The 22221-nt window shown below is 37.1% G+C and overlaps 1 protein-coding gene across 1 annotated transcript in view; it reads left to right on the top strand.

Annotated features, from left to right (window-relative positions):
- The window catches only part of LOC148864842 (uncharacterized), a 65901-nt gene extending 47031 nt beyond the window's left edge, over nt 1–18870 (top strand). Inside the window, exons 8-17 of the mRNA XM_088981266.1 lie at nt 54–60; nt 152–212; nt 11367–11426; nt 11553–11572; nt 11688–11753; nt 13747–13914; nt 14165–14422; nt 17126–17338; nt 18022–18293; nt 18408–18870. Coding sequence (XP_088837392.1) covers nt 54–60; nt 152–212; nt 11367–11426; nt 11553–11572; nt 11688–11753; nt 13747–13914; nt 14165–14422; nt 17126–17338; nt 18022–18293; nt 18408–18549 — 1267 coding nt within the window. The 3' untranslated portion in view covers nt 18550–18870. The remainder of the gene's footprint in view (nt 1–53; nt 61–151; nt 213–11366; nt 11427–11552; nt 11573–11687; nt 11754–13746; nt 13915–14164; nt 14423–17125; nt 17339–18021; nt 18294–18407) is intronic.
- Nucleotides 18871–22221: the final 3351 nt, after the last annotated feature.

Raw genomic sequence — 22221 nt, 5'->3', positions numbered from 1 at the left:
ACAATCCTAACTTGTTTCCTGGTTTTTCCTATTGCATATGTGTGGAAAAATAGAGTGAAGGTAACCTACTTTTTCACTTAATCCTTCTCATATAAACTTGTAAGTTAGAAGACCATTTCTTATGAATTTAAATGGCTGAATATTTTTACAGGGAAAAGATATTGCATTTGAGCCAGCCAAGCTTTTGTGGCTTATCCAGCGTGACTTCTTACGTAAGTTTGAACAAGCTTGTGGAACAAGTCTGAGATATAATGTTTTCCGGTCATCAAGTATGCTCAACTAATACCAGGAATCCAGGAACACATGTTGGGGGTGGAACCTCTGACTTGATCAGTCTCATGTAAGAGGCATTCTTCATATACATCAAAGAAACAAACAAATAAACCAATAAATAAATAACAATTCCTTCACATGACATAAAGATGTCTGGTGGTACTTTCTTTATGTCTATTCACCTAAAAACAGCCTAAGAATATCTACACTCCACATTCATGGGCATTGAATCTATGCAACAGAAAAGCTCCTAAAACCCTACTTTGTTGGTTGTCCATATGATCACTAACCTCCTAGAGACATTTGGCATAGATATTCAAAAATATCAAGTAATACAATTTCCTGGATGACAAGACATAACTTCCATGGTTTTCTATTCACCATCATTTGATAGCTTACTTGAATTACCTTAAATAGCATGGGCTTTAACCATTCTGAAAACTTAGAGAAGAGCCAGAAGTTCCACAATATCAGAAGTTGCTGTCCTTTGGGCATCTTGGAAAAGGAGTGATCTTATCTCTTGTTGTGTGGAGGTTCTTATGAAGTGGTAGAGTTCAGAGTTACTGACTTCTGGAGGTTGAGATGTTCAGAGGAATTTGGCTTGATGATGCACGATGTACTATTGGTTGATCTTGATCCGATTGGTTTCTAATTGCTCCTTATTAAACACCCCTCCTCACTGTTAAAAAAAGAAGGTTGCAAACCATCAAGATCAATTTTTATGGTTCAATAGGCAATCTGGGTAGTTGTGTTTTGTCCCTTTTGCTTTACGTAAGGTACATGTCCCATACTTAAGTAGGGGCATAATAGTTTTTGAATTCTTTTGGAAAATCTATATAGACTATAGAGTTGAGGTCGGATGGGTTATAGATTCATTCTCTCCAGTTCAGACCATTGATATAAAAACTGTAAAAGAAAGAAGAAAAGTAAGAGAAGAGAGATAGAAGAGAATGGGAGAAGCCAAAATTAGGTTTGTCCATCTTGACAGTATGGCCGGCCAGAATTAAGAAGAAGAAAAGAGAAGAGAAGAGGAGAAGAAGAGAAGAGAAGAGAGGAGGGAAGAAAGAAGGGTTTTGCAATGTAACAGTGCTGGTGGCGCCAGCCTTTATTTTAATATATATAGGGCGGCAGAAATAACAAGGGAAAAGTTGTGCCCTTGAGTACAATAACAGACATAACAGAAAGAAAAACCAAAATAAAAAACACTTTAATTAGCCAAACAGGCCCTAACATCAGCAACTAAATTATTTTAACATTATTTTAACACTCCCCCTCAAGTTAGAGCATAGATGTCAATCATGCCCAACTTGTCACACAAATCTTTGTGTCGCACATGATGGAGCCCTTTGGTGAAGATATCTGCAAGTTCTTCTGAGCTGACATATGGTGTACACACTTCTCCACTTTCAAGTTTCTCTCTAATAAAATTTTTGTCCACTTCAATGTGCTTCATCCTATCATGCAGAACTGGGTTAGCAGTAATATTGATGGCAGCTTTATTGTCACAGTAGAGTGACATAGGATTGCTTACTGTGAAACCCAGTTCACCTAACAGATTTCTTATCCACATTATTTCCACAACCCCATGAGCCATCGCTCTATACTCTGCTTCAGCACTGGATCTAGCCACCACACTTTGTTTTTTGCTTCTCCATGTGATGAGGTTTCCTCTTACAAAGGCACAATACCCACTAGTAGACTTTCGGTCATTGACTGCTCCTGCCCAATCTACATCAGTATATACTTCCACTTTTAAATGACTGTGTTTCTGGAACAACAAACCAGCTCCAGGAAACTTCTTGAGATATCTCAAGATCCTCTCTACAGCCTCAAAGTGAGTTGTCCTAGGGCTGTGCATGAATTGACTAAGGACACCCACTGCATAGGCAATATCAGGCCTGGTCATAAACAAATACAGAAGTCTCCCCACGAGTCTCTGGAACATCTTTACATCTTTCAAAAACTCTCCCTGACTATCTCCCAGATGGTGATTAGGTTCAATAGGTGAATCAAATGGTTTTACCCCCAACTTGCCTGTATCTTCTAGTAGATCTACTACATACTTCCGTTGGGAAATAAAGATGCCCTTGTGAGAGCGGGCAACTTCAATTCCAAGAAAGTATCGTAAGGGGCCTAGATCCTTCAACTCAAATTTAGTGGTTAAGAATTGTTTCAGTCTCCGGATTTCAGCTTCCCAATCTCCTATGATCACTATATCATCCACATACACAATAAGGGTTGCAATTTTACTTTCACCTCTTTTCACAAATAGAGTATGATCTGACTGGCATTGTTTGAACCCCATCTGTTGAACTGCTAAATGAAACTTACTGAACCAAGCCCGAGGTGATTGTTTCAACCCATTTAGAGATTTTTTTAACCTGCACACCTTTTGTTCACTGCCTTTGGCACAGAACCCTGGGGGTTGGGTCATGTACACTTCCTCTTCCAAATCACCATTCAAGAAAGCATTTTTTATGTCCAATTGGTGAAGATCCCAGTCAAGATTTGCTGCCAAGGAAAGAAGAATCCTGATAGAGTTCATCTTGGCTACTGGAGCAAAAGTCTCTGCATAGTCCACTCCATAGTATGAAGCCTCTTGCTACTAGTCTAGCCTTGTACCTTTCAACAGTTCCATCAGCCTTGTGTTTCACTATGAACACCCACTTGCACCCCACTGGTTCCTTCCCTTCAGGAAGGTCTACCAACTCCTAAGTGCCATTTTTGTGTAAAGCATCAATTTCTTCTTGCATTGCATTTGTCCATTCGGGTTTTGACAAAGCTTCTGCCACAGTCTTAGGAACGGGGACACTATCCACAGAAGAGAGAAAGGCACGGTACGACGGCGAAACATGCTCATAGGACACAAAATTAGAGATAGGATGATTAGTGGTACAAGACCTAACACCCTTCCTCTTAGCAATAGGAATATTAAGATCATTGGTGATAGGTGAATCAACATTTAAAGGAGCAGATATATCAATGGGAGCAAGTGTACCTGGCTGATGAGACGGATCTGCCTCGGGTGAATCCGATGATGTTGGTTGCATAGTGTCAGGTTCCACGGCTCTTGAACTCTGTTGGCTCTTATGGCGACAATGAAAAACTCGGAATGGAGGAGGATCGGGTAAAGGAGGTAGTTGAATTTGAGTTTCGCCTGTTTCTCCTCAACCCTACTCTTCCCCTGAGGGAAAACCGAGAAAAAAGGTTGGTTCTCAAAGAATGAGACATCAATGGAAACGTAGTACTTGCGAGCAATGAGATCATAGCAATGATACCCCTTTTGAGATAAAGGGTAACCAAGAAAAACACAAGGAATAGCCCAAGGATCAACCTTACCACGAGTAGGGGACAAGTTATGGGCAAAACAACAACACCCAAAAACACGCATCGGAATGGTGGACAGCGGGGCTGTAGGGAACAAGAGTTGATGTGGGGCCTTATACTCTAGTAACCGAGAGGGCATGCGATTGATGATATATGTCGCACACAAGACTACATCCATCCAGAACTGTTTTGGCACATTCATATGAATCAACAAGCCACGAGCAACTTCGAGAAGGTGACGGTTCTTCCGTTCAGCCACACCATTTTGTTGGGGTGTCCTAGCATAAGAGCTTCGTTGAAGTGATCCACTCGAAGCAAAAAACTTCGTGAGATCACTATGGAAATATTCCTTCGCATTGTCCGACTGGAAGATATGGATTTCCATTTGGAACTGAGTGAACACCATGCGTTGAAAATCTTTCACATTTTGTGGCACTTCATCTCGAGGTCGCATAGGGTAAATCCAAGTGTATCTAGAATAATCATCAATCAAGGTAACAAAGTACTAATAGCCAGCCGCAGTAGGTAGAGTAATAGGGCCCCAAACATTGGAATAAACAATATGAAATGGAAATTTAGATATTTTATTTCATAAAGGTAAAGAACTTCTACAATGCTTACTCAACTGACAAGTTTGACACTGTAACTGACTCACTGACAAGGACTCAAACAACTTTGGAAACATAACTTTTAACGACTCAAAAGAAAGATGACCTAAACGACTATGCCATAAATAGGCTTGACTCTCACTTGACGAACTCGTGGACTCTGTCACCACCAGACCAGCATTATTCTTCAACACGTAGAGACCATCCACCATGCTTCCTCTACCAATCGTCTTCCCCGAGGTCAAATCCTGAAACACACATGAAAACGGAAAAAAAGTGACTGAGCAGTTCAAGGAGTGAGTCAGACTACTAATAGACAACAAATTAATAGGTAACTTTGGAACGTGCAATACATTAGGAAGAGTGAGGCCAAGTGGGAGAGGTACGGTGCCTCGGCCAGCTATGGTAGAAAAAGAACCATCAGCTAGTCTTACCTTATCTCTCCTAGAGAGAAGGTTATAGGTTTGAAACAAATTAGACTTACCGGTCATGTGATTTGAGGCTTCGGAGTCAATAATCCAAGGAGAATCAGTAGTATGAGATGACACATGGAAGGCTGTGGCATTACCTGATGTAGACGCACACAAAGTAGAAGGAGTAGGCCCAGAATCCATCTGGCGGAGAGTTCTACCATACAATTCCAAATGTTCACGAAGGAGTTGATAATATCTTTCTTAGGGTCAGAACTGGGATGTCTCTCCTGAGTTACCGAAGGACTAGTCTCTGTCAATGCCATATTAGCTGAGTTGTACCTTTTTTGATTCTGCTGGCCTGGTTTCTTGCCCTGATCAGGTGCTGACTTCTTACCCAAATCCTGTGCCCATTTAGGTTTTCCATGGAGATCCCAACATGTATCTTTTGTGTGTTGTGTCTTCTGGCAGTGAGTGCACCAAAGCTTGCTCTTATCATCTGATTTTTTCTGAGTGTCACCTTTTTTAAAACCACCTCTGACATTTGTATCTGAGTTTCCCCGGACAGCTAGGGCAACTGACTCCCCTTCTACACCATTCATCACACTTCTTTTACTTTCTTCTGACTTTACCAAGGCATACACCTCCTGAACTGATGGCAAGTCTTTACTACCCAAGATCTGCACCTTGATGGACTCATATGACGGATTCAGCCCTAGGAGGAAGGCAAACACTCATTGCTGAGATACAAGTAACTTATAGGCCTTTGCATCTTCATCACACTTCCAATTCACATTTTCCATATTGATGTCGAATCAGAATAGTACATCGAGAGACTCCTCTCTCCTTGCTTGCAAGTAGAGGATTCAGCTTGTAGTTGATATATCTTGGCATAGTGTCTCTGCTCTGAATAGGTGGACTTCGCTTGTTCCCATATCTCACAAGCAGTTTCAGCCCACATAAAAGTCTTCCTTACTTGTGGCAGCATTGAAACCAAGAGCCAAGACATCACTATACTGTTCTTTTGGTTCCACCTATCATGCTCAACACTTCCATACTTCGGCTCCTTCACTCTCCCATTGATGTATCCTATTTTCCCCCTAGCTGTGATGTAGAGTTTTATTCTCCTAGACCACTCAAGGTATTTCAAACCATCAAAAGGAATAACAGCCATGGGAAAGCTCATATCCATTCCCCCACTTACTCCATTGTGGCTCCTTGTAACCTCTGAAGTAGCAGAATTCTCAGTCGACATGGTCAAACAGTAAATTAGTCCCAAACACCGGACTTAGGACTCCTACTTATTCCACAAAACAATGCTCCACTCAGTTCACACCCACACACTTGGGTTTAACAACCAGGTTGAGCACAAACAGTACCAAATTCCGGACAAAACAGAGGTAGTATTCGGCAGATTTTAGACCTGCATAGTTTTAACAGTCCCAATCTACCAGAATTCCAGAATGTCTAACAGCCACTAATCAGCAGGAGAGGTCCTTCTTACTTATAGTCAAATCAAACCATTGAGAAGATAGGTCATCTTCGACCTACAGTTGTCATAACACATGAACAGGATCACACGATCCAAAAAAACAGGGGGTACACAGATTCGACAGCATTCAGCCACCCAAACTCATAGGATTTTCACTCGGCACATGACCAAGGAGGGTAAAGAAGAGAAAAACAGGGAGAACTGTACCAGTTGTAGCTGTTTTTTCAGTCCTGAATCAGATTTCTGTTCCGCCCAGGTTTTGCTAGTCTGTTCGATCTGTTCTCTCAGTAAGTTTGTTCGATCTGCTCTCTTTTAATCAGTTTTCCTGCTCTGATACCATCTTGACAGTATGGCTGGCCAGAATTAAGAAGAAGAAAAGAGAAGAGAAGAGGAGAAGAAGAGAAGAGAAGAGAGGAGGGAAGAAAGAAGGGTTTTGCAATGCAACAGTGCTGGTGGCGCCAGCCTTTATTTTAATATATATAGGGCGACAGAAATAACAAGGGAAAAGACCCTTGTGCCCTTGAGTACAATAACAGACCTAACAGAAAGAAAAACTGAAGTAAAGAACACTTTAATTAGCCAAACAGGCCCGAACATCAGCAACTAAATTATTTTAACATTATTTTAACAAATAAAAGACAAGTATGCCCTTAGTAAGCCAGCTACTTGTAAGAACTGGATAAGCATTCTTAACTTAAAAAATAAACTAATGGGCCTAAGGCCCAATAACTCCCGAACTATGCTATGTAAATAAAAACAATTAATATCAGCCATAAACTCAACACTCCCCCTCAAGTTGGGAATAAATGTCACACATTCCTAACTTGCGTAGATCAAGCTCCTGCATGTTTCTTGCAACACCTTTTGTAAGAACATCAGCAAGCTGCAAGTCAGATGCAACATATGGTAAGCAAACTTCTCTGGATGTCACCCTTTCCCTTAATAAGTGTTTATCCACTTCTATACGCTTCATCCTATCAAGCTGAACCGGGTTGTAGGCAATGTTAATTGTTGTTTGATTGTCACAACATAGCACCATAGGTATTTTCGCCTCAACTCCAATCTCTCCTAACAAGGAACGGATCCGGAGGGGCTCTGAAATACCATGTGCCATGGCTCTGTATTCAGCTCCGACACTTGACCTTGCCACACCTATCTGTTTCTTACTCTTCCATATGCCTCTACCTAGATGTCCCTTCAAATAGGAAAGTATCCTGTCAATAGCCTCCCAATGCTAAACTCGTGGAGGATGCATGTATTGACTCACCACACTCACTGCTTAAGAGATGTCTGGTCGTGTCATACATAAGTATAGAAACCGCCCCACTAACCTCTGATACCTTCCAACATCCTTCACTAGTTCACCTTTTGAAGCATTTATCCTGTGGTTTTGATCAATAGGTGTATTAATTGCCCTTGCCCTAGGTTTTCTTGTCTCTTGCAGTAGATCTAGAACTTACTTCCTTTGTGAGATGAAGATTCCATGCTTGGGCCTTGCCACCTCAATGCCTAGAAAGTGCTTCATCTCCCTAAGATCCTTAATCTCAAACACTTTGTACAAATTCTTCTTCAAGGTATCAATCTCACTCAGATCGTTTCCTATGACTACAATATCATCCACATAAAGTATCAAAACTAACACTAGTGACTCCCTCCTCTTCACAACAAGAGGATGATCAGATTGAGTTTGAGTATATCCAAATACAACCAATGCACTCCTAAACCTATCAAACCAAGCTCTAGGTGATTGCTTCAAACCACGTAGAGACTTCTTCAACCTGCATACCTTTCATTTTTCCACATCATTGTAGAAGTCAGTTGGAAGATCCATATACACCTCTTACAAGTCCCCATTGAGAAAAGCATTCTTCACATCAAGTTGGAAGAGTGGCCAAGAGTATGTAGCCAAGGTTCAAAGTATCAGAAACGCTATGCGTATCGGAAAAGCAAATTTAAGAGACGTATCGGGATACACCTTGGATACGCATGGATACGGATGAAAAATTAAGATACGCATGGAAACACATGGAAATGCTATAAATACTCTAATAAATCATAAATAAACATCAATAACACTAAATATAAGACATAAATGAGCTATTTATGCATAAAAATAGCATGTTTTAGTGGGTTTTATGAAAAAAAGCATATTATAATCAATAAACAAGAAGTCGGGAACGGAAACATACTATCTAATTATGGACATAATAGATCAAGTAATTATTTTGCCTATTTTATTCTAATTTTCTAAAAACCAAATAATTATTTATTTTTATTCAAATAATTATTTTGAATGTTTTATTCTGAAAATTAAATTAAAATTAAGAAAAGTAAATATGTAACAAAAATTGAATGGATTTATGGACATAATTGATGAAATAATTATTTTGCATATTTTATTCTAAAAGTAAATTAAAATAAAAAAAATAAATAAATATCAATGATTCAATGTTTTAAAACACGGAGGTGTTCCACTATCTAGAGGCGTGAAGCATAGTTTAGAATGCAAGAGGCGTAAGCTTCCTTAAGAGGAGGAAGGAGGAAGGGGGGATTTCATTTTTTTCTTTATCTTTAATAAAAATCTTTTATATTAAAAAAAATGCATAACATTTGTTAAAAGGGGGGTCTTGTCATCGCCCCCCAGCCGAAAGGGCAGAGGCAAACCACTTTCTTTCCCCTTATCTTTTCTAACATTGACTGAAAATGTAAAAGAAAAAATTGAAAAAACATTTATTTTCACTCCTTCTTACACAACCTTGAAAAACTTATTGAATCTTGGCATCTGCAAATTTATAAATGTTTTTGGCAAATTTTTACAAGATTTGAGTCTTTAGAAAGGTTAAAAGGCTTTTTGGAGGGTTTGGGAAAGAAAGAGGACTTCTAAAATAGGTTTAGAAGCCCTCTTTCAAAATCACTTCTATTTGTGTTTTAACAACAGTAAAATCGTTGTGTATCGGCCGATATGCAACCGTATCGGTTGCGTATCGGCCGATACATGACCAAAACTCACTGATACAACACTGATACGGCATCGATACGCCTTCGGCATGACGAAAAGGAACAGTACGATTGATTTCGAACCATTCCCCGTTCTAGAAGCCCTAAGATACGGTACGTGTCGGCCGATACGGGCCGATATGTAACGAAATTTTGAACCTTGTATGTAGCTACTAGTGATAGAAGAATCCGGATTGAACTCATCTTTGCCACTGGTGCAAAAGTTTCCAAATAATCTATGCCATAAGTCTGAGTGTACCCTTTTGCAACCAGCCTTGCGTTGTACCTTTCTATACTCCCATCAACCTTGTACTTCACTGTATAAACCCATCCGTATCCAACTGTCTCCTTGCCTTCAAGTAAATGCACAATCTCCCACGTCTAATTTTTAATAAATGCTTTCATTTCCTCTTGCATTGTTGTCCTCTACTCAAGTTTGGAGAGAGCCTCACTAACACTCCTGGGTATAGACACAGAGTCAAGGGATGAAAGGAAGGCTCGGTAAGAAGGAGATAATCCAATGTAGGAAAGATAGTGTGAGATGCAATGAGCATGAGCAGTACACTTCCTCTTCCCTTTTCTAAGTGCAATAGGGAGATCAAGGTTATTTGCAATGGTGTTAGGAGTAGGGGTAGTAGTATCACTAGGAACTAAACCATCAGAGGAATGAAGAGGCATATCTGGGTCTGCATCAGTCGAACCTGGAATCTCTAATGAGCCGATAGGGAGTGACATGGGTTCCTCTGCTATGGGTGAGATAGGTAGGTCGAACATGGAATCTCAGTGTAAAACACTGAGAGATAGGACGTAGTGGAGGTGGCAAAGTGGGTGAGATAGGTAGGTCAAACACTGGAGTGGACAAAGGGGCTGGAACAAGAAGTGGTATAGATTTCTCACTTCCTTCTCCAAAACAATCCCCTTGAGAAGAACCCCCCAAGAAAAAAGGTGTGGACTAAAAAAGGTGGCATCCATAGTAACATCCCGACTCCTGGAGACCGGATCATAACAACAATACCCCTTCCGATTTCCTGCATACCCAAGGAAGACACACTTCTTCGCCTTAGGATCCAGCTTTGAGCGATGAGGACCAAGAACATGGACAAAGCATACACATCCAAACACCTTTAGAGGAATATGGAATGCCTCCTCCTCAGGCTGAATGGAGTGTTATATCCGAGAACACGAGAAGGCACCAGATTAATCAAGAAAGCTGTTGTAAGAATTGTATCACCTCAAAAACGAACTGGAATAGTAGAGCTCAACATCATGCTTCTTGCTACTTCCACAATATGTTTGTTCTTCCTTTCTGCTACACCATTCTATTGTGGAGTGTATGTACAACTATTCTAATGGACTACTCCATGCTCCAATAGGTATGATGCCACAACCTAGTTCAGCATGATAGAACTAAGCACATTGAAGTAGATAGACACTTTATATGGGAGAGAGTGGTTTCAGGAGAGGTGTGTTGTCCTTTCATTGCATTAGAGGAGCAGCTAGCAGATATTTAGACTGAAGGAGTTCCAAAAGAAAAGCTTCAACCTTATGTAAGCAAGTTGGGGATGATTGACATCTATGCTCAGCTTGAGGGGGAGTGTATGAGCCGAATGGGCCTTAACTTCTTTATTTCACTTAAGTTATGCTATGCTTGTGTTCTTTTAGTTATTGGGCCTTAGTTATGGGCCTCTTTTTGTTCTTTCTATTATTTCTTTAGTGCCGGATGCCCCATTAAGGGCATTCTAGGGAATTGTGTTCAGATTAGAACTAAAAGAAAAAAAGATCTAATTGGGGTGATAGAGAGAGGATCAAACTCTTCTCTTCTTCTCTCATCTCCTTTCACAGACTTCTGCAAAACTTCTTTGTTTTCTTTCTTTTTTTGTTCTTTTCTATATTTTCTGAATTATTGCAGATGTGTTTTACAACTAGCCTACTGGTCTCTATGTTGTTGATCAAATAATTGAGTTAGTAAATAAACAGAATTTGGGTCCTCAGATGTTGTGTTTAATAAATATACAGAATCCTTTTCTTACCCTGTTGTCAATTAAGGAGAAAATATGTTGTCTAAAATTGATGTTTCTTTATCTATTTGGTTGTGCAGTATTGCAGATTTAAATGTAGAATTTTACAACAAAGTTCTTATTGGTTAAACTTCAAAGTTGCTAAGCATATGCCAAATACAATATCTTATTTTTCTGTCTTTCCATGTTTTTTCTTGTTCAGTTCAGCCTGAAGTTAACATTTTTTTATGATACTTTACAGAGGGGAAATCTGTGCAGCAGATGGTGGATGAAGCTCTCCAACGGGTACCAAATAAAGATGGTTAGTGTTTTGTGTTTTGTGTTTTTTTTTTTTTTTCTTTTTCTCTCCTGCTTGCGTTCTTGAGCCAACAAAGTTATTTCACGTGATTAGATTGAGTTTGACCCTGAATGACAATTTTGACTGTAGGCGACAAAAATATTGATCGGGTATTGCTTCTATCCAACGCCTTTCTTTTCTTAGAATTTCTATCCAACACTTTGTTTTCTTTTCACTAAAGAAAACATTCCGAGATATGGAGTTCTGCCTTTTTGATTTTACAAGGTTAACCAAATTCGAGAATCATTGGCAATTATGGGCGATAACAACACAGCTTTTAGCTTAACACAGGTATTGGCTTCCATAATGACGGGTTCTTTGTTTCAAAAAACGGGTCATGTCAATGATCAAATTTCAAAAATAGTTAAAAATTGAACTCCGTTTTAGTAAGAACACAAACACCTTGACTGCCCTCCCTCATATCATGCACAAGTTTGTGTGTGAATTTGTGTAATGTGGATATTGTGGGAAAGCAAATAGTTATCAATAAATAATTACCAGTTAACTATCACCAAACATAGGCTAACAACAATAGGATTGGCACCAGTGTTGCATGGACATGGACATGGGTATAGGTGTAATGTGGGCCAGTCACATTTTTTCTTTGCTTGCACTATAGTGGGCTGTGCTGGCATGCCACAAAAATGTGGGAGGGGAGCCTAGCCCCACTTCCCATGGGCCTGTACTAGGCCAGACCAACCTGTGGGCCAACATGCTTTTTTAACTAAGAAAAATAAAAAGTTGAAAGAAAATTGAAAAAATGATGAAAAACATAAAAAAAAAACTTAACAAGAATACAAGATATACAACAAATTGAAAAATAATTAAATTTTATTCCATATGAATTTTAATGTATACAATTGTTCATAATTTAATATATGAAATAATAAAATGAAATTGGAAAAAAAAAGCAATGGAATTGCAACAAATTAGCATAGAAATTGAAAATAAAAATTTAAAATAATATTAATAATTTTGTACAATTCTTGCATATTGGCTTCACTTTTCTCTTCAAGTTCCACCTTTTTTATCTGCATTTTTTGGTGATCCATTGGATAAGGTGTCATGTCCTCTATCTTGTAGTCCATCCTCTTCATCTAACCAATGTTATAGGCATATGCACATTTTAAGGGTTTATCTATCATGCTGCTCCTCTTTTCATCCAATAACCCTGTTATCTGCACTAAAACAAGACTCCAATGTGATTGTGGATATTGGAGGGGTTAGTAGATCACGGGCCATGGTGGTAAGGACAAGATAATTTTGTTTATATCCTTTACGCCAAGCTAAAATATCAAACTTATCTTATTCATCAACTAATAGGAAGTTTCTAATATTACTCTGCAAGTAAAAATTAATTTCACTAAATGAACTTGATTAAGCTGAAGAAGAGCTAGAAATTTATTGTTGCTTACTTTCACTTAATAATGACCAAATTTTATTTGATGTACTATGTGTTGTGTAGCATAGCATTGTGGGGTTGGGCCTGTTTATGTTATGTCATGATAATTATTTGTGTAACTTCCTTTCTGGGCTAAATGGGCATGGGCTTATTCTATTTTTATGCTTTCTTACTGTCTACAAATCAGGGGCAGATTAGTCATTGTATCCCTTTCTTATTGCCCTAATATAAAAGACTGTTTTGGAGGGCTGGATGTTATGGCCGACCAGAACCTCTCTTCTTTCTATTTTTCTTCTTCTTCACAACTGAATACAAACATGGTATCAGAGCTTTGATACTACCTTCTTCACTAGTTTGAAATCTCATATACCACCCTTCCATTCTGTTTGTTTTATTTTTTTATTTAGTATTGTTAAAGAAACACTAGTTCTGCTCGTGGTGTCCTAAAACCCAGTTTCTTTCTTGGGTTTTCCCTATATGGGATGCAACCTTCTAAAATAGAAAAGGTGGAATTTCACCTGTGTTGAACATCTAACATAAACATTTTATATATTTTTTCTGTATTGATGACATAAGTTCTTAAAATCTTGTTTTCTTGAATTGGAAGATCTAATAAACAAAATAAATTTTCTAATTTTTGTAATATGCAGTGAAATAATGTTCAAACCATCTTGAATACAAAGTTAAAAATATGACATGCACATCTAATATGAAACAATTTTCTATACAAAATAGGTTTTAAATGAGATTTTAAAATATTTACAGCAACATCATTGTCACTAGCATTAGCAAAGCTAATAGAAAAAGCTTTGTGACATATGGAACTGCGCTCAGCTAGCTTAAGTATGAGCTAATGAACCTGCAAATTGGGCTATTTAACAGCCTCATCTTCAGCGAACAAAGCTTTGTGACATGAAGGATGATGAACTTGACCCTACTTATGTTGAGAATAGGGAGAAGTTGAAAGAACTTGTTGCCTCTGTTATTCGTCCAAAAATTTTGCAGGGAGTACCTCTTAATGGAAAGCAGTTTGTATCTTTTCTGGAACAGGTACCTTTGTTTTGGACACTCTGGTTTTAACTGCTGCTAGTTTTTAATTATATATCCATCTTATGACCTAGCTCATAAGATAGCACCCTGTGTATTGCAGCATTCAAAATAGTGGGTTAGACCGGCAATTGTCTTCCCCCACTTGTTCCCCCAGCCATGACTATTTGCCTTGTTTTGTGCATTCCTTTTTTCTACAGAATAATTATTTTTTTTAATGATGTTCAAGCAAAATACTGTTTGTGTGTTGCAGACTCTTGAAGCCTTGAACAAAGGGGAGATTCCATCCACAGGTTCTCTTGTTGAAATTTTCAATAAAGGAATTCTTGAGCGGTGCTTGAAGCTTTATGATCATAGGATGGAGGAATTAGGATTACCCCTCCCAGAGCACTCTTTAGGAAGAGCCCATGATGAATCAAAAAATGAAGCAATAAAAGTATTTGATGAGCAGCATTTTGGACGTTACCATGCTAAGCAATCTGTTGATAAATTGGATGAAGAAATAGATAAGGTATAGCTGGGAGACTGGACTTTATGTAAGGTTAACTAAAATTTCCATAATGTTTCTTTTCTTTTCTTTTTTTTTCCTAAATGGGCATGATTTTTCATAAATTCGTAGACAATATAGAAATCAAACATTTAATGCCAACTTAATTAGAGCTTTTCTTATCATTAATTGAATCAAAAGTTTTACCAAGACAATGTCTTTTTAGGTCAGTTTTTATGTGTCTAGGGAAATGTGTGGACAAATTTTTAATAATTTAAATTTTAAATGGAAGAATATTTTTACTGCTGCTTAAACTATTTCAATTGATCCATTGAACTGGTTTTTTTTTTTATCGGTAATCATAGTTTTCAATGCACCAAAGCAAAGATAGGTGTAGGTGGTACCTTGTCTCCTAGTTGCCTAGGGTATGGAATGCATATAAGTCATGAATTTTAGGGTAATTCCTTAGGTTCCATAGAAACCAGAAACCATCTTTCATTCTTATTGGTTCAGGTTTTGAAGTCTTTGAGGATTCAGGATGCATACACCAATATGTGTGTTGATTAAACCCTAACAAAGAAGCAAATAATAAAAAGAAACTAATATATAAACCCACAAAATGACTATTTTAATTTAATAATATCTATTTAATTATTATAATATAAAAAAACTAAGAATATAAAAATGTTTCTAGTATGGCATGTACAAAATAGATACACAATTAAGCGAGGTGACCATCCATGGGTGCGTTGTCGCCTAGGCATCGCCTTGACAACTATGTTGGTGTAATTCATTGAACTTATATTCATTGTTATTTCTTAAGGAGTTTATTAGATTTAAAGTAAATAAAACAAAAGAGGAATGACCTAGCAGTTATTTCCTAGATGCAGAGATTTTGCCTATCTACATATTTCCTATATATCATCTTCCTAATTTAATAAGAGCTTTTCTTATCATTAATTGAATGAAAAGTTTTACCAAGTCAATGCCCTTTCAGGCCAGTTTTTATGTATCGGGAAAGCTATGTGGACAACATTTTAATTTTAAACGGATTTTTTTACTGCTGTTTAAACTATTTCAATTTATCTATTGAACTGTTTTTTATTGATACCCCATTTAACTTATATTCATAGTCATTTAAGGAGTTTATTAAAGTAAATAAAACAAAAAAGAATCATAGCAGTTATTTCTGGATGCAGAAGTTTTGCCTATCCACATATTTCCAATGTATCATTTTCCTATTGGCACATGAAAGTATGCACTGCAAAATATCAATGCTTAAGCTAATACATCTAATCTTCTCAAAAATATTCCATGCTTGGAGGAAAAGGTCCATATTCTCAATTCTCCCCTACTGTTTCTATAAATTCCTCCTTACCCAGGATTTCTAAGTGATAAGCCATCAGAAGCTAAAAGTTATCTTATCAACAGAATTAAATTAAAAAAGATAAGGAATGATATAAAACTTAGCTTCAACCCTCATTAAACAAGCTCTGTCCATCTCAAGGCATTCAAATTACCTTCCAGTTATTTAGTGTCTGAAATTCCTTGAAAGTAGAGAAACCATCTCACCATTGTTGAGTTTAAAAATGTTGAATTTGTCATTACTTGGTTATGCCTTCTATTGTTAACTTCTAGCGTGGTTTTCCCAACTTTTTGGCTGAAGGATGAATCCACTGTGCATACACTTACACATGGACACATTGCACAACCTGCATTGATTGTCAAGGCGGCCTAGGCAACAAGGCACCCTTGGAGGCTCGCCTCGCCCAGTTGCCAAGCAGTTTTGTGCACTGTTATAAAAGACTTTTATATTTTTAATTTTTTTGACATTATAATTATAAAATAGACATTATTAAAGTAGAATATTCATTTTATGTGTTTATATAGTAATTTCTTTTTGTTATTTTCTTATTTGTTAGGGTTTAATCAACACAAACATTGGAAACTGCCGCATTGAACCCATGGTTCAAAGTATCAAGACACCTCTGTGTATCAGCGGAGGTGTATCGGTACTTATAACGATACTCCCCTTATTTTTTTTATTTATTTGGTTTTCAATTTCATTTTTAAATATATATATTATTTAAAAAAAAGGGTCCCTGAAAACACCTGTAAACAGGTGTATCGGGACCCCAAAGATACAATACAATACACCTAATATGGAGTGTATCATATCGAAATTTTGATTCTTGATTGAGCCCTCAAAGATTTCAAAACCTGAACCAATAAGCAAGGGAAGAACTTAAAATTTTGTCTAATCAACACATTTTCTTCTTCCACATATTCTTCTTCCACCTTTTCCTTTCTTCTTTTCCTATAACAAAAGTCTCAGCCCCTATATTTTTTTAATTATCTTTCCTTTGTTCTTTTTCTTCTCACAAAATGTTGATTTTCTAGACTTAAACATGAAACTTATACTCTTATAAAAATTATGGATAATTATTAAGGAAAGATGGTTATGGAACCTAGGGAACTACCCTAGGATATATGGTTTTTCTTAAAAAATCCATCGCCTAGGCATCGCCTACCCTTGCCTTGGCGCCTTGAAAACTATGAGTTATTGTTTCATTATTGAATGGTAGCCATTTAACTTTATTGCTAGCTCAGCTATTACCTTTGTGCAAATTCTGAACTGCTGTATCACTAAACTGCATGTATTTTAAAGCATTGTTATCTTCTAATTTACTGTATATCTGTTTCTGTTATTGGAAATTTCCCATATAGGAGTACAAGAAATTCATTTTTGCAAATGAATATCAATCATCAAAGCTGTGTGAGGCACTGTATACCAAGTGTGAGGACAAAATGGATCAGCTTCAAGTTCTAAGACTTCCTTCCATGGCAAAATTTAATGCGGGTTTTTTGCAATGTAATCAAAGTTTTGAGGAGGAATGTATTGGTCCTTCAAAAGCAAAGTATGAACAACGTATGATGAAGGTTTGCCCAAGTTTTGTTTCCTTTTAGTTGCTGTTTTGGTAGTGACCTCAATTTTAGGTTTTGGTTGGGAGCAAATTCCTTTAAGTTGTTCTGGATAACTGGTAGGAATTGGAATTGAATTCTATCATCTTCATGGAATTTAAATGACCACTACCCCTGGAATTTTGAAATCCACATAAAAGGTGGATTTATCAGAGTCAGAGATAACTAGTTACCGGCCTCTGCTGCTCTGCTGCTACTACCAACATAGTCAAGTACCTTGAACAATATTGAGTGCCATTGGGCTGAATCAACCCAAAACAGCCTAAAGTATTAGCAGTGAACATTTCTAGTCTGGATCGGAAGCCTGGCCCAGCCTGAATCACAATATGTGTATATTATATCATTTTTATTATATATTATGCATACATGTGTGTGTCATATATATATATATATGATAGCATTTTATATATTTATATAATGTATATTATATCTTATATTATAAAGTATGATATATTTAATATAATGTATTTAAAGTTATAGGTCCAGAAGCCTGGCCTGGCCCGGCCTAGCCCATGATCACCCCTTCTAAGGTTAATGCTGAAAGTGGTCTCTAAATTGGTCTTTAAAGTTATTGGTCTCATTTTCATGCAATCTCTAAATTGCCTTAGTTTTGGATATGCATCTTCAATGTGTACATGCAGATGTTGTCGAAGGCAAGGTCTCTATTCATTAAGGAGTACAACAACAGGCTTTTTAATTGGTTGGTGGTCTTCTCTCTTGTCATGGTGGTGGTGGGACGGTTTGTTGTAAAACTTATTTTTCTCGAGAGTGTAGCATGGGTACTATTTGTCTTCTTGGAGGCGTATACAAGGATGTTTTGGTCAGCAGAGTCTCTTTATTACAACCCTGTTTGGCATTTTATTGTGGCAATCTGGGAGGCAATAGTTTATAACCCTTTCCTTGATCTGGATAGGTAATATTACCTTCTCCAGAAGACGGCATTAAGAAAAATCTTAAGGATAGACATTGGACTTGAAGATTGCCAAGTGATGTTCTAATGCTCTAATTTGTCTAATTGTTGTGGCAGATGGGCTGTTCCAATTGTTGTCATTCTGGCAATTTTGCTACTTTACCGGCGATGCTATGGGAGGAGCAAACATGGGACTCGCTTGCTGTTACCTCTTTATAAACACCGCAAAGGTGTCTCAAACAGGCCCAGATCCGATTAAAGGCCTATTTTATTTGAAAGATTTATGGGAAGCGTGTACTTGAGCAGTGTCTGTGCTTCTAATCACCATTTTCCTACCTGGACAAACCATTTATTCTTTTTATATACATGGAGCCGATCTAAGTATTTTGTATTTCTTGGACAACCCTTGATTTTGAAAAGAAGCAGGAGATCAGATAACGGTTGAGGGATTATTCTTATTCTGTGTAACTGTAGCATCTTCATCTTGTATTGTTCTGTGCTTTTATTGTTTAGACGTTGCAAGCCTCGTTTGTAAAATTTATCGACTTAATAAGTGGGAACTATTATCTTTTATTGGTCAGGCTGGGAATCAAGATGTTGAATTTGATCACACCATTGAATGGTTTTCTGGTGGTGGAGCCCAAGTTTGGTTGGTTGATGATCTTGAAACCTGGAGTAAAAAGCACTTTCTGCTTTAGTACCAAAAGGGACTTGAAATAGGGTTTGGACACTGGCTGGAGAAAAGGTTTTGGCACCAACGTTCAAAGTATTGATACGTGTTGGTGTGTGGCAACTTTTGAAGGTTAATGCCCCTTATGGAGATTCCTGGTTCAATTCTTGAATTTAAGAACATTTTAAAATTTAAACTTAATGTATCACTGCTTTGAATCACACAATATGCCAATCTCTTCCTAAGAAATAGAAATTACTAAGACTGGGATTTGTTGCCAAGGAAGAAAGAAATAATTGAAAGAGACAAGAAAATTTTGAGCCATGTTCAACTTTGTTTCCTTTACCCCCATTTTGTTTATTTCAATAAAATAGTGCAAAGCATGCTTCCTCTTCAATTAATTATCTTTTCTATATTCTTCTGCAGCAAACACAACTTAAGAAAGGACTTCGAAAAAAAAAAAAAACGAAAGAAAAAAATTGACCAAGTTTGATCAATTGACAATTTCAGTTATGTTTTAGAAATAATAGCAAATTGAGTGAGCGGGAGAAAACATGAAGTTTTTAGGACAAAATTACCCTTTTAGTTATTGAATCCAAAAAGCATTCATGTTTCGTTCGTCTTCTCCAAGTTTGAATTCGACTCCATCCATTCAGCTGGAAGCATCTCCAAGTTCGAATTCAACTCCATCATTCAAACTACGGCTGGTTGGAGACATCGACACCATCCATTAAAACGACTTTAGATTGGGAAGCATCGACTCCATCTGGCTAGGAAGCATCAACTCAATCGATTCAAACTGTAGCTAGCTAGGAAGCATTGACTCCATCCATTCAAACGACTTAAGATTGGGAAGCATCGACTCCATCTGGTTGAGAAACATCAACTCCATTGATTCAAACTATGGCTGGTTGGGAAGCATCGACTCCATCTTCAAAGCAAGTGTACTAGATTAAGGTGGTGAATGATAATGCTAGATTGGCTAAAACAGCAAGACAATTGAATAAAAGTCATAATGTTTATCTTTGTGATTAATACCCAAACTATATATCTACTTATATGATCAACAACGAGAACATATTTTGTGCCTAGATTATCTGGTATGGAGCAACCTGGGTGGTGTTTAACAAATTTAGGCACCATCCGGCATGGGAAAGAACAGATGGTTTATTACAAAGTTGGAAACCATCCGGCATCATATAGACCAGATGGTTTATTATAGAGTTGGAAACCATTCGGCATCAACAGATTGGATAGTGTTTTACAGAGTTAGAATCGTCCAACATTACATAGATTGGATAGTGTTTTATAGAGTTGGAAACCATTCGGCATTATACAAACCGGATGGTTTATTGTAGTTTTGAATCTTCAATTGCAGTTGTAGATTTCAGCCCCTTAGGTGATAAATTAGTATTTACATCATCAAAATCATCTAAAGCCCAACATAGAAAAGACCGGATGGTTTATTACAAAGTTGGAAAACATCCGACATTACATAAAATGGAAGGTGTATTGCAATTTTGATTTTTCAATTGTAGTTGTAAATTTTAGCCCCTCAGGTGTAAAATAGTATTTATAGCCTCGAAATCATCTAAATCCCAACATTATATAAGGTAGAATATGATTCTCACAAGTGTATAAACCATCTGGCATGGAGAAGATTGGATGGTTTGTTACAAAGTTGGAAACCATCCGGCATTACACAGATCACATAGTTTTTTCTAGAGTTGGATACTATCTGGCATTACATAGATTAGATTACTGTTTGTAACTTTGAAACATAATTTTTTTGGATGCTTTTTGAAATATAAATTATAGTTGCAAACATCTATACCTCCACATCATAGTTACACCATCAAAATCATTTGGAACCCACTAAACCTCTTTGTTTTGTATGATTCTTATATGTTTATAGACTTAGAAACCATCCGGCACTAAATAGACTAGATAATTGTTTGCAATCTTGATACATAAATTACAGTTTTGAACATCTATCCCCCTCTAGGTAATTACACCATCAAAACCATTTAGAACTCAATAAACCTCTTGGTTATGTATGATTCTCATATTTATAGACTTAGAAACCCAAATTACATCATGCAACTATTGGGTAGGTGCCATTCCACGATGTTAAAGCACACAAGTCATGTTTGTGCACAACCATAAATCTCTACCTCTAGGGCCTCTACGAGGACTTCTTCAGCATTCAAATCATCATACGGTTGCCATTTATATAATTCAGGTTCTAAAGTCCTAAGTATATTATCTCATTTATGAGCGCTATTATATATTGATATTTTGGTCAAAAGAAATTGCAGTTTCTTTGAAGAAAAGGGCTTTAAGTGTATTTAAAGAGGAAATAAATTGGAATTGATAATGTTCTTGGTTAATTGTACTCTTCTATTGGGTGTTGTTGACTACTGTAAATGTTATCAAGGGGTTGAATGAGTTAACATACCATGTCCATGACCGTTCCCAACAACTTAGGCTGGTGGCTTTCAATAACCAAATTTTCCTCCTTTTAGGCATTTCATAATATAGGTGGGAGTTTGACTTTCTATAACACAAAATTAGTAACTACAAAAGTAACTAGTTATCCATCAACCAAATGAACGAAGAATACATGAAACAAGGTGCTACAAATCAAAAGAAACCAAATTTATTGCTTTAATTGATCATGGACTGCTGGTAACCATTCATTTCCAACTTTATATTGACTTCTAAGTCCTATTTCTTTTACTTACATTTTGCAAATACTCAACTAAATCATCATTTACTTACATTTTGAGAGGAAGGGATTTCTTTCATTCTTTAAACAAAAGAATATATAATCAGAATTTGACCTATGAATCACATCAATTACTTAAACAATGAAATACAAATACAAAGAAACAACAAACAAAAAAAATAAAATATGTAAAATCTCCCTAGACCAGTTAAAAAGAGTTGGAGAAATAAGAAAAAAAATAAAGGGAATGGAACCCCAAATTGAGGTTAGAAGAAAAAACCCCTTCCTGCTAACTCTGAAGTTTGCGAAAAGACAAACAATTGAACAGTAATTTTGAACTCGAACTTGGAGAGTCGGACCCCAAATCACTCAAACTCGAACTTGGACGGAGAATGGGATCCTAAATCGCTTGAACTCAAACTTGGATGAAGAACACGACCCCAAAACAGTCCTATTCGAAGTAGGAGGGATATTGCTTTGAAGATGGAGTCTTTCCAGCCAACCGTAGTTTGAATCGATCAAGTTGATGCTTC

This window comes from Nelumbo lutea, chromosome 3, assembly GCF_056320005.1.
Source record: "Nelumbo lutea isolate HS-2025 chromosome 3, American lotus-T2T, whole genome shotgun sequence".
In the NCBI taxonomy this organism is placed as follows: Eukaryota; Viridiplantae; Streptophyta; class Magnoliopsida; order Proteales; family Nelumbonaceae; genus Nelumbo; species Nelumbo lutea.
This window is presented reverse-complemented; position numbering and strand designations above follow the sequence as displayed.